We start from the raw sequence: 14169 nt of genomic DNA, 5'->3' as shown, positions 1-14169 counted from the left end.
TTTTATTTCCCAACTAATGACTCATCCGGGCTTTCCAATAGGTATGCCTGACACGGTATTTTCACAGACTAACACACGTCACGTCTCTGGCATAAACTACAGTATTTAAAATAGCATATATGCATTAGTTATATTCTCAATTTAATTTACAGAGCAATTCCTGCAAAGATTTTAGGTTTACTATAGTCTATAGAGAGTGTGTCGACTCGCAAGACTCGCAGCGGAGCGGGACAGGGGACAGGTGTCTCTCCATCGTGATGTCGGTCAGCCATCACGATGGACGATAATATCGTCCATCGGCACAACCCTAAAACAAAGTTACACATTAATGACAGAGAGCCGCAGGTATATTAGGCTGCTGTCACTATAAGACCAAACGCATGGATACACATCCTGTTTACCCCCATAACATGAATACTCCACCCGATGGGCATTCTGACATAACTGCATGTGTATTCAACCATTCAAGCGCAATAAGACACAAAGGAGAGCTGAATTTGCGTTTGCATGCTGAAAGACGCAGCTTTCTGTGTGCACATTTAAAGGATTAGTTCACTTTCAAATGAAAATTAGCCCAAGCTTTACTCCCCCTTAAGCCACCCTAGGTGTATGACTTTCTTCTTTCTGATAAACACTCTCTGAGATATTTTAATAAATATCCTGACGCATCCGGTCTTTATAATGGCAGTGATATTATAAATATCCATATTTAACAAGTTATGAAGTAAAACATCTTCTGTCAGACCGCCTTCCGTATTCAACGTACAAAGACAGTGGAAAACTCTCGCAGCTCAAAAGGCTTATGCTACAGTACAGTCCAAAAGTTTGGAACCACTAAGATTTTTAATGTTTTTAAAAGAAGTTTCGTCTGCTCACCAAGGCTACATTTATTTAATTAAAAATACAGTAAAAAACAGTAATATTGTGAAATATTATTACAATTTAAAATAACTGTGTACTATTTAAATATATTTGACAAAGTAATTTATTCCTGTGATGCAAAGCTGAATTTTCAGCATCGTTACTCCAGTCTTCAGTGTCACATGATCCTTCAGAAATCATTCTAATATGCTGATTTGCTGCTCAATAAACATTTATGATTATTTTCAATGTTGAAAACAGTTGTGTACTTTTTTTTTTTTTTCAGGATTCCTTGATGAATAGAAAGTTCAAAAGAACAGCATTTATCTGAAATACAAAGCTTCTGTAGCATTATACACTACCGTTCAAAAGTTTGGGGTCAGTAAGAATTTTTATTTTTATTTTTTTGAAAAGAAATTAAAGAAATGAATACTTTTATTCAGCAAGGATGCATTAAATCAATCAAAAGTGGCAGTAAAGACATTTATAATGTTACAAAAGATTAGATTTCAGATAAACACTGTTCTTTTGAACTTTCTATTCATCAAATAATCCTGAAAAAAAATATTGTACACAAATATTTTGTACAATTGTACACATTAAATGTTTCTTGAGCAGCAGATCAGCATATTAGAATGATTTCTGAAGGATCATGTGACACTGAAGACTGGAGTAATGATGCTGAAAATTCAGCTTTGCCATCACAGGAATAAATTACTTTGTGAAATATATTCAAATAGAAAACATTTATTTTAAATTGTAATAATATTTCACAATATTACTGTTTTTTACTGTATTTTTAATTAAATAAATGTAGCCTTGGTGAGCAGACGAAACTTCTTTTAAAAACATTAAAAATCTTAGTGGTTCCAAACTTTTGGACTGTACTGTACATCCTACGCCTTCCCTATTCAACTTATTGAAAAAGTCTAACTGACGCGACGCTAGTTTACACTTTCTTCGTAACTTGAATACGGAAGGGAATCTGGCAGAAGTTACTTCATAACTTGTTGTTTACACAGATGTATTGATTCACTTCAGAAGGCTTTTATTAACCCCTCGGAGCCGTGTGGAGCACACATTTATAATGGATGGATGTGGATGAATGCCCGTTCTTCAGCTCATACTCGTGGGTCCCGTTCACTGCCATAATAAAGCTCGGATGCGTCAGGATATTTATTAAAATATCTCAGAAAGTGTTTATCAGAAAGAAGAAAGTCATATACACCTAGGATGGCTTGAGGGTGAGTAAAGCTTGGGGTAATTTACATTTGAAAGTGAACTTTAAGCTGTGTTAGACAGCACGAGCACCACATTGAGTTCATTCTCACTGCTTACTGTGCTTAATAATACTTTTTAACATCGAGCACGTCCCAAATTCACGATCACATTCTGAGAGAGGCAGCTTTCCGTGCGGACACTTTGGCAGTGTGCCAGTCAGCACGAGCAGCACACCATGTTTCTTTACAGGATATATTGCACATATAACTCTTTTTAACCTCAAGCACGCCCCGCTCTTTATATTCTCATTCATGTGTTTCATCACTCTGAAGTGTCAATAGTGCTGTGGTATGCATTTATGTTGTTTACAAACCGTGATATACACGGTATAGCAAAATTTCTAAGGCTAGACATTTTATACGGTGGTAATGATATATATGTCATACCGCCCAGTCCTACTTCAAGATTTTCCTTTTGGGTTTTATAATGGGTTTTATAAAATCCCATAGGTAACCCTTTTTTAAAATAAAGCCTGTGGTAAACATAACTTGACAATACTTTGACGTTTTGTTATACAACGTACACTGCACACACTCACACCCCAAACTGCCTTATCTAGTTACTTATTAAAAACATAAGTTTTCAAAAATGAACATAACTGACATAACTCTAAAACCCCCATTATAAAACCCCATAGGAAAATCGCCAAGAGAACCTGCGGCAAATTAGCCTTCTGGGTTCTGACATCATACCTGCACCACTCTAGACAAAACGTAGGTGTCTCGAGACATGTTTTTAAAAGTTCATTCAAAATCAGCACAAAACTGTTTGAATGTGTTGTTTTTAATAGCCTTATCACCACTTTTATCATATTTTTAAAAGTCATTCTAACCATTTACTTAATGAGTCATTTGCTTTCAGTGGTATAACAGAATCAATTAAGCGTCTCCTCCAGCTGCAACATGCATCATTTGTCAGCTGATTCATTTAGATAAACTCACAATCCTCATCAAAGCTATGATTAGTTAACACAGGCCACATAACCCATGATCCTACTATGCAAATGTGCTCAACCACAATTTGTCAAAGGATGTTACAGCTTCAATACAGCTTAAGCTCTATAAACACCATTTGCATGCTGCTGATTACCACATACCTCATTTTGTAACAATAAACAAAAACAAAAAAACATTTACAGTAGTGCTGCACTTACAATGGAAGTCTAGATATTCTGGTGGGGGAATTTTTGTTAAAGCACCTACACTACCTTTCCAAAAGTTGTTTTTAACACATATTGATCATAAGTGATAGTAAAGACATTTAAAATGTTACAAAATTTCTATTCCAAATTTTTTTTTGTTTTTTTAACTTTATTCATCAAAGAATCCTGAAAAAAAATGATCATGGTTTCCACAAAAAATATTAAGCAGCACAATTCCAAACAAAGGCGTAGCTTAATGACGGCAAGTTTGAGCGCAGAAACTTAGGACATGTGGTCTTCAACTCAACAGCCAGTGGAAAAGAATTGGAATAGGATTCGGGAAGAAATCATGTTCATGGATGCGATTATTAACGTTACTTTAGAATGAAGTTGAACGAGGCTGCTGGAGCGATTGCGCAACGCGCCGCGAGCAGCGGAGCTTTTATTATGTCACAGTTGCTGGTGCTGCTTCCGCTTTTTTTGGTCATGAGTATGAGTTAACACAGCTCTGTTTATCATATTAGATACATTTGAGTGTGTTGAAAATGTTATATTGTTGTTACACTGCAGATAGATCGATTTTAGAATATCATATTAAATGCTGAATGGCTTATGTTGATGAATGGCATGCAATTAATTTTAAAACGTATTGTATGATGGAGAAAATTCTGTATTACTGTTACTAAAAATAAAGCTGCATCTGATTATGCTATGTTAGTTACTTCACAAAATAGTGTTTTTCTCTGAGGCATGGTAAAACATGGTACTCGCAAAAAATCAAGAAAATTAGATTTAAACAATAAGACTAAACATGTTGAGCTATATAACAATAATTAGTTTTCTGTCTATAAATATATCAAAACAGTTGTTCCCTTGTCTATTAAAACATGTAAATATTAAAGCGTCTTTGGTGTTTCCATGGTTTTTACCAAAAAAAAAAAAAAACGGAAACCGAGGGTAACGCGGGTATGACGCAATTGACAGGCGACTCCTCACACGTCCTGGAGCCTTGGTTAAAATTGCAATTTTCTCACGATTTACAAATAGTTGCAAACATTTGGGATATTGTAAGTACTCAAGTGAACAAAATATATAACACTGGCCTAGTGGTTTTTGGATATTTTACTACAAAGTTCTTACATATTGCACCTTTAAGTGGAGGCCACTTCCTTTCTGGTATCCTTCTGCTATCATGCAAAAGTTAGTGTTAATTTGTTATCTTTTCATGAGATGATGAATGAGGTCATCATGAGATGAAAGATTTCATATAACAGACAATGTCAGAAAGCAATTTTACCACATTAGTCTCATTTTTAAAAGTAACACATAATGCTCAAGTCTTTTGTAGTTGTGGGAGCAATGACAGCATCACTGTAAGGGAAGTTATTTGCTGAAATTCGATCCCAAAACATTCTACATAGTACATAACTATGTAGTAGTTATAACTATGTTAAAGAATATTCAAATTTTAGATATTATGTAGTTATAACTATGTTAAGAATATTCACTTTAGATACTATCATTCATAACTATTAATGAATGATAATCCAGGCAAAAACAGCTTTACATTATGAAGCACTTTAGTCTACCACAAAACAGAAATACATTATATAAATGAGCTGCATTGGAGGCCGTTTTAAATACATTCTGGTGTGACCACTTAACAGTGGAATTCTGAATTAATGTAACAAGTAACGCCGCTGCTCGGCAACCGTAAACATCCATTACATCATTATTACTCTGGAAATGTGTCGCAATTGGAAATGTCTGCCTACACTGGAAGCTTTTGCAGAGCTGATTATATTTTTCTGCTCAGTGTGGGAATTTATTCATTACACTACACATAAACCAGTTGTATGGTACAGCTGAATCTCTATAGTATATAGGGTATATACCACCTGTCCACATGATCCAGCCCTATAGTGGCTATACTAAGTTTGAACGTTATCTCAGATTAATATCTTAGCCCAAAGAGTTCCACTGCAAGTGCATTACTGCACAAAATATTTGATTATTACAAGCTGAAAGTGTCAAAATTATTTCCTGTGATAATCTATCACAGAATCAACCTTAACTATTTGTTCAGTTTCTTAACTGATTCACATAATGGTTTTCCTTAACATAAACTGTTAAAACATACTATCCTATTCTCATACAGTACATTTAAAGAATCACTGGGTTTTTGCAAAAATGTATCCATTTAACTCACACTCCACCTATAAAACCTGAAGGCTATGTATGCACTGTGTGTTGTGTGGCATGTACTGTACTGTATTTTTGCTATCTGCTAGGCCTCTGTTACAGTATGTGAATAACAAGACAGTCTGGGAACACAGACATACTGTATCTTGCGTGTGTGCGCTCCAGTGGAGAAGTCACACAGATTGGCACTCAAGCAGAAGAGCCCCATTCTTTGTGAATTCATTAGCGCTGGTCAGGACCTCAGGGGACGGTTGGTTTTGGCAAGTGAAGCACAAAGTATGCGTCACTTATGCGATCCGAGCACTTCGACCACATTGAATAAGCTGGCTAATCATGCCTGTGCCATAAAACGGCCGCTCACGCATTGATCCAGTAGGAAAATTTATGGAAAATCCATGATTTGATCACGAAAAGTCAGGTTTAACTCGCTTTTATTTGACCATTAAACTTAAGTAACTAGTTTTATTACTTAATATAACATTCCAGACATCAGAAGACAGAAAATGCTATCTAACGAGTTATGACACACCCTAAAATCTGTAATAACAGTTGTCACACCTCACAAACATACAACTTGTTCTCTAAACAATTCTTTCGTTATGATGAAATCTAAATGGACAATTCTTATTTTTTTATAGAATATTGCAGTATTTGTTATAAATGATTTATTCGTGTACATCATTACTTTTTTAATTCATGTGTAAAAAAAAAAACTGTAAAATTAACAAAAATAAATAATAGTTTTTTTCTTAGTTTTATTAAGTGCAAACAATAAGTGCAACCATAATCAAAGTACTCTCTCTCAATATTCAAAGTGCAAACAGAGACCAGAGCAAAGAGGTGGTTACAACTACAATAGGCTAAGATAGGTTTAATATTGGGAGACAAGTTATTGTGTGTAGCCTAATTTGTGCGCATCCGGGAGCTCGCGTTTTACTTTCGCTTTCGAATTCGTGATTGCGCGTACTCTGTGTATAGGGAGGGGCAGTGCTGAGCGAGCATTCTACAAGATAAGGCATTTATCAGACGCTTAAAGGTGAACAGAGGTCTTACGGGTTTGGAACGACATGAGGGTGAGTCATTAATGACATAATTTTCATTTTTGGGTGAACTAACCCTTTAAGCTCTGTTGCGCAATTAATCCTCCTCCACGGTCTTGTCAGTCATCGCGCCTTAAGGCTGATTTATACTTCTGCGTCGAACCTACGCCGGAGCCTCTGCGCTGTAGGCTATGTGTCTGTTTTCATTTATACTTCTGCATCGACGTGCATGCAGACCACTAGTTGGCAGTGTCCGCGATCATGTTGCGTACACTCGACGCAGAAGTATAAATCAGCCTTTACTCTCGTCACGTGATCAGTGAACTGTGATTCCTGTTGGATGAGCAGAGCAGACGTTTATATTACAATAGTTTACAATTGAAGCGACTGTTATCCAACTGAATTAAATGTTTTTTATTTCTATAAAAAAGGCAAAACGACAGTGGAAGAGATGCCACGGTGGGCACCGTAATGTCATGTAAACATAGCAGTGGCATATAACAAGAAATCTCGTCACATTTTAATATCGCGAGATCTTGTGGCACAAGATCTCATCTTCACATCCCTAGCATCTACACTACAATGGCATTCCAGTCAAATGTATTTTCAACAACCTCTTGAAGTGGTCAAAAGTGGACAAAACTTTTTAGACCCCGTTTACACCTGTATTTAGCGTCGTCCACTTGTGATCCAATTGACCAAAACACATCTTAATACCAGGTGTATTCGTCACAATAGGGAAAAAAGACTATCTCAGCTTCCTTTAATGTGATTTAGGAATGTCAAAATCTTCTTAATAAACAGCTGGTCAGTTTTGCCACTGTAAAGTCCTAGTAGGTATATATTTTCTCTAAAACCAACTGGGCATATTTTCTCCTTGTAAAACAGCGCAAGGACATAAGGTGAAAACCATCTCAACACCAAACCGCACATCCACCACAGTCAAATCAATTCTGAGCCACGGTAAGAGGACAGCTGGGAAAAGAGCCTGTCAGTGGACACAATCTATGATGAATGAGGAATACCGCAACTGGCACCGGTGAAAACCTCAAAAAAGACAATAAAAGAGGGAAAAATAGAAGTGGGAAGAGGCAGAGAGCATAAGAAAGATGCCCCTGAGAAAGATTACACTGCCTCAGACACACATTGCTGCTGCCGCCTCCCTGCCAGCACACACACACACACACACTGCAGCGTGGCGAATGGGTAAACTCCCTCACATTGCCTATCTTGAAGGGAAGAGGGTGCATGGATAACATTTCCCTAAATAAATTCAGTGTGACTGAACGCATCATATTAAACTTGGCTGCAATCGGGGAGTGCAGAAGCAAGAAAATTTCATTAAAACACCCACTGAGACCTATCAGTCCATCATTAGATCAAAGTCCATTAACAGATTGTATCTATGGAATATCTACATGGTGAATGCCAGAGAACAGGCAGTGATTCAATCAAGATTATTCTATCTTGGAGTCTTGGCGCAGCTCGTGCTGTGATTTCAGTCAACCATGTTCTCAACAACAGACAAAATTCTACAGGATCCTATGAAAGCACTCAATGTTGTGCTCTGCAACTACAGACAAAACAGACACAAAAATATGACCAAAGTAGGCTGCACACATCATAACCCGTTAGTAAATAAAAATTATACATAAACATATGACAATAAATCAATACTAATTAAACACACTTAAAACTGACTAGCAATAGAATAAGACTACTGGCACTTACTGAAGGGCAGGTGACATTAAATACTTTGAGGTGTAACAAGCTAAAATTCCTCTACAACTACTGTAAAAAGATTTTTTAAATTCTTGTATAATTATTACTCATGTCGATTTTATGACCTCATATTAATTGAGATTATATGGAATATTTGTAATTTAAAAAATTCATTTGTCACAGGGTGGTAAAAAATAGAATGACTAAAAGTTTTGAAAAACATTACAGTGCGAAATTATACATACATATCATTTTTTTAATAAAGGTTCATTACTTGTTAACTACACAAAGCCTTTGAGTATTGAGGCATTTTTGTCTGAACCGAACAATATTCATGAAAAAAAAAATATTAATGAATTTATGAAAATAAATAAGGAGAAACTAACTATTACTAATAGGTAATGAAAATGAATGAGCTGCAGTTTAGACATTAAAGGTGCAATATGTAAGATTTTCTGTCCGCTAGAAGTCGCTAGAGGCCTATTCAAAACAAAGGCGTAGCTTGATGACGCCAAGTTTGAGCGCGGAATCTTGGGACGTGGTCTTCACCTAAATAATCAGGATAGGACTCGGGCAGAAATCATGTTCATGGATGCGATTACTAACGTTACTGTAGTATGAAGCAGAGCAGGACTGAGTGTTGTGGGAGCTGAACGAGGCCGCTGGAGCGATTGCGCAACACACGCCGCGAGCCGCAGAACTTTTATTATGACACAGTCGCCGGCGCTGCTTCCGCTTTTCCGGTCATGAGTATGAGGTAACACAGCTCTGTTCATCATATTAGATACATTTGAGTGTGTAGAAAATTATCTTATAACTTTACTCTGTGCGTTCGCTCGGCGGCTGCTGTGAGACACTGTTACACACTGCAGTAAGATAGATTGATTTTAGAATATCATATTAAATGCTGGATTGTGTTGATGAATGGCATGCAATTAATTTTAAAACGTATTGTATGATGGAGAAAATGCTGTATTACTGTTACTAAAAATAAAGCTGCATCTGATTATGCTATGTTAGTTACTTCACAAATTGTTTTTCTCTGAGGCATGGTAAAACAATGGTACTTGCAAAAAATCAAGACAATTAGATTTAAACAATAAGATTAAACATGTTGAGCTATATAACAATAATTAGTTTTCTGTCTATAAATATATCAAAACAGTTGTTCCCTTGTCTATTAAAGGTCCCGTTTTTCGTGGTTTTTTGAAGCTTTGATTGTGTTTATAGTGTGCAATATAACGTGTTCATGTTTCGCGTGTAAAAAAACACAGTATTTTTCACATAATTTACTTATCTGTATACCGCTGTTTCCACTGTCAAAAAAACGGGCTGATGACTTCCTTGTTCTATGAAGTCCCTCCTTCAGAAATACGTAACGAGTTCTGATTGTGCCAGCGGTTCCTGTGTTGTGATTCGACAGCTCTGAGCGCACCGTGCCCAGAAAGGTCACGCCTCTTACCATAACGTGGAGATGCACGCGCTCAGTGTTATTGTAAACATGTCTTTAATTTTACCCTATCAATCTGAGCCGGAATCAGACCCGGTGATTGGACTGCGGGATGAAAATAACAGCGTTACGACGACATGGCGACAAACACACTCTACAAACGCAACTCTTGTGTATTCCTGTGGGCGGAGGTTAGTCAAAAAACTGTTTTAGTGACGTCATTAAAGAAGGAAGTAGAGGGATGTAGTCCAAACTGGCCGTTCGATGTAGGCGACTTCTGTTAAATAAAATATCTCGCTTGGCATTGAACTTTGAGCTTTAAAATTTTACAGATTTTATTTATACTCTAACAACAACATTACACACTAACTAAAGTTTGAAACATGGGATCACGAAGAACGGGACCTTTAAAACATGTAAATATTAAAGCGTCTTTGGTGTTTCCATGGTTTCTACAAAATAAAACTGGAAACCGAGGGTAACGCGGGTATGACGCAATTGACAGGCGACTCCTCACACGTCCCGGAGCCTTGGTTAAAAGTGCAATTTTCTCACTATTTAGAAATAGTTTCAAACATTTGGGATATTGGAAGTACTCAAGTGAACAAAATATATAACACTGGCCTAGTGGTTTTTTGATATTTTACTGCAAAATTCTTACATATTGCACCTTTAAGGAAATGTCAAGCACATCCACAGCCCAATTCGATTTTATATATTAACTTGCAGAGATAATCTTCAATCCTTTAAGTTAAAAAAGAGATTCAATTTCAGGATCAATCATCATATATTCATTCAGTTCACATATTTAATGCATGACTGGATTCCTGCATTTTGTACATCTCCACCACTAAATTTCTTATAAAACCTTTAAACTTTTATAGATATTATTGGCTTTTTATATATCGTGCCCTAATGCCAGCTTCAGTATGTCACTTGTTGCCGCTATTTAAAGGAATAACGATTCATTTAAAATATCAAGTGACTGAACACACTTACTCAAAGTAACCCGAACTCTGCCACAGTGTTGACAACTAAGTGCCCTTAAATGCAAGTGTGTTAGCTAAGAAAGCAGCCCCTCCAAAGCCAGTCCACAGCCGCCTTTATCTGCCTGACAGAAATAAAAAGCGCAAATGAAATCAGGGCTCTATCAGCGCGGTTTGGCCTCTTCTGACAAGCACACACCAGCTCAAAGAGAAAAGCAAAACAATCACAAACCTTGCATCACCCGCTTTGAAGGCTAAGGTCCCTGAATGTGCCCGGGATTCGGGTAAAACATGCAACGAAATGTGGCCAATCAGAGCCCTGTGACCGGTGAGGCAGCCAATCAGAGCAGGCTGCGCTTGGACGAGAGCCAATCATATCAAGACTTATTGCTCCAGCGGACGCAGAGGGGTGGGGGAGGGTTTACTCGCATGCTCGTGCAGGAAAGAGAAATGTGAGCGCGATGTGGGGTGAAAGTGTGAGGGCGGAGGAGGTAAAGGGTAAGAGAGCGGTAAAAAACTTTATTTTTTAGTAGCGTATCGAACTGAAATAAATGATTACTGATATAATAAGCAAAACACGACCCACAACTTTACCTACCATTAGTTTATAAGATATAGCAACATTTCCATTTTGAAAAAAAGGAAGGGCTCCACCACGTAAGTGATAATTTAATTGATATATAGCTTATATTATATTATCACTTAGATGTATTTCTAAAACCCAGCTGTCCTCAGACCATAACTCAATAATTAATATATAATAAAATAAATATTAAACTTAAATTTTTTAATGTTTTATTAGATTTACATATGTGCATACATTGTGTCTATTTAAAAAATTAAAGAAACTGGAAAAAAACTGCAAAATTAAAAGCTATCCTTTATCTTGAATGTCTGGACAACTCACTTACAATGAGGTCAGTAAGGTCACACACACTGCTGGTGAGTTTTATAGTGATAAAGAGAGATTTTCATGCTTATATTTTCTCTGTCAGAAAACCTTATTTTCTTCTGTGACATGTTTGTCCTCGGTTTTAAAGTCGGCAGGAAACGGAAGTTTGGATAATCTTTTATTTCCTATTGTGTTCCTATTGTCAAGTGACTTCTCGAACAAGAACAAATGTTGGGCAGGGCTTGATTTTGTCCATGGGGAATTGATTGGATGGTTGAGGTTTGCTATTGGTGGATCTGATGTGAGTGACAGGTTGTCCTGCCCTCGCAGCAGTAAACACATCATCCGAGAAGAGAGAGGATAAGTTATTTTGATTAATGATTACAAGGGTACATGAATTAAATAATATTAATAATAATGTGCATGGATAAATCATTTTTAATAAATATTAAATATAGTAAGTTTTGGTTTTATGGTGACTTTATCAGTGAGGTGTTTCAGCTTGATGTTTGTTCTCACACCAATATTTCAAACATTCAAAAAAAATTTAGATGAATATTAAAAAGATCTAAACTCCAATGTAATTCTGCAGCTTGGTTGTGCTAATAATATATATTTGGCATTCACCTGAAATCTGAAATATCAACTATTTCATTATGACAATCTCTGGTGAAGTCTTCAGTTAGATTCAAATACACAGTATAAAGAATCAGACCTCATATAATCAGAATAAGAAGCCTGTGGCAGTCCTCTGTGTCACTTCTCAAGTGAGCTTCAGAACGTACTGACATTTACACCAAGCATGAACTCAAGAACATGCATATCACGGTCGTATGGAAGCCATGGTTTATAGTTAGATAAGTTTGATGAATTAGTTGGCTATTGGCTTGTTTCCACCGAGCGGTACGGTACAGTACAGTACGGTACGCAATTTTTGCCATTTCCATTGTCAGAAGTTGTGAATGGTACCCTAATTCCAAACCTTACCATACCTTTTTTTTGGGACCCTTCCGTTGGGGTAACTAACACAATAGTACCAATAGTAACGGTACCAAAGGTGGAGCTACACTCACTGCTGAACGTTGGTTGACAGAGAATCATCACTTACATGTGCAAGGTGAATGACAACACAATACCATTGCAACACAATGCGTGTTTTTGGCTGTTTTTCCTTGCAGCCTTCAGCCTTATGCTCATATAAAGCTGCTGTATGTCCTCCATTGCTGTTTACTGTCACTGTTTACTGTCGATCGCTACTTTCCTACTAGGGTACTGTTGGCGGTGGAAACACAAGCCGAATCAGGGTTTACCATCCCCAGTCGTACTGTACTGTACTGAACTGAACCGTACCGCCATATTTGTTTCACTTATTATTTCGCTTCAGAAGACATTGATTCATCCAGTGGGGTTATGTTCAGGGTGCGAATTACGGGGGGGTTGGTTGGGGTCTGACCCCCCTAAAGAAGGCTTGAACCCCCCCTGAAGGACAAAAAAATAAGATGCTGGGGGGTCAAAGAAAGTAGCCTACCCGTAATATGAAACGTTACCTATAAATATGAAAAAATTACGGCATTACATTTACAGTAGATTTGTTCATGTTACATCATATTTTTAGTCATTTTCTTTTACTCATGTAGTTTGCAGTGTTGAGCATTATAACCCAGTAGTTCTCAAACCTGTCCTGGGGACCCCCCACCACTGCACATTTTGAATGTCTCCCTCATCTAACACCCAATTCAGCTCTTGCAATCTCTGCTAATTAGCTGATGACTTGAATCAGGTGTGTTAGATGAGGGTGACATGCAAAATGCGCAGTGGTGGGGGGTCCCCAGGACAGGTTTGAGAACCACTGTTATAACCAATCACACACATTTAGGTGAGTTTTGGAATGCAATGTCCAATCAGAGGCGTTGTGATTAGTCACCACGCAAATGCCGGTGACTATTGAGGGTTGCACGCGCTCACTGACTGAATTCTGAATCTGAACTCACGCAAATTCTCTTTTATCATCACAAACAACAAAATGCAGAAAAGATGCATAAGAGATTCATTTTGCAGTATAGAGAGTTTCAGAGGTTATATCGGGAGTTTTTGCGAAAGTGCATGACTCACATTAGGCTGAAGTCATGGACTGCATCAGAGCTTAATGTAATGGCTATAATTCTAATTTGTAAATTTTTTTTTTTTTTTTAGGCTACCGAAATAATCAATGTTATGTCTTCTTTTACTAATCCGTAAAAAAGAAATAAACAAACTCATTACGGTACTTGGCTCGTATTGTTTGTAGCCAGAATATGATGCTTCTTCCCCACCAAGAAACTTTGCAACTGGTTAAAAAGGTACTTAAACAACAGATACGCAGATTCAAGTAGATTTTAATAAGGTCATTATGAAAACTGACCACTACAAAAGGAAAAAAAGTGTATATATGTAATATATGTAAAAAAAAAAGGACATTGTGTAATTCACACCCTGCTTATGTTACCTTCATGATTGCTTTGCGTAGTTTTTGAACGGTCAACTTTTGGGTTACTATCCAGCATATGCACTCACATAGTAGATCGTTCTCATTTTTTGGGTGGATATTCTGTCAT

General features: G+C 37.1%; 1 protein-coding gene across 2 annotated transcripts in view; it reads right to left on the bottom strand.

The window, feature by feature from the left end:
* The window catches only part of LOC125258923 (C-terminal binding protein 1), a 34210-nt gene extending 23178 nt beyond the window's left edge, over window positions 1-11032 (bottom strand). The window contains exon 1 of one of the 2 annotated variants that reach the window (XM_048176157.1): window positions 10916-11032. In XM_048176157.1, the coding sequence (XP_048032114.1) occupies window positions 10916-10922 (7 nt within the window). In that variant the 5' untranslated portion in view covers window positions 10923-11032. Of the gene's footprint in view, window positions 1-10696; window positions 10854-10915 lie in introns of those variants that run through there. The other variant, XM_048176158.1, reaches the window with a different exon arrangement.
* Between the last annotated feature and the right edge of the window lie 3137 nt (window positions 11033-14169).

The sequence above is a fragment of the Megalobrama amblycephala genome, linkage group LG23 (assembly GCF_018812025.1).
Source record: "Megalobrama amblycephala isolate DHTTF-2021 linkage group LG23, ASM1881202v1, whole genome shotgun sequence".
Lineage (NCBI taxonomy): Eukaryota > Metazoa > Chordata > Actinopteri > Cypriniformes > Xenocyprididae > Megalobrama > Megalobrama amblycephala.
The sequence above is the reverse complement of the archived record's forward strand: the minus strand, read 5'-3'. Positions and strand labels throughout refer to the sequence as shown.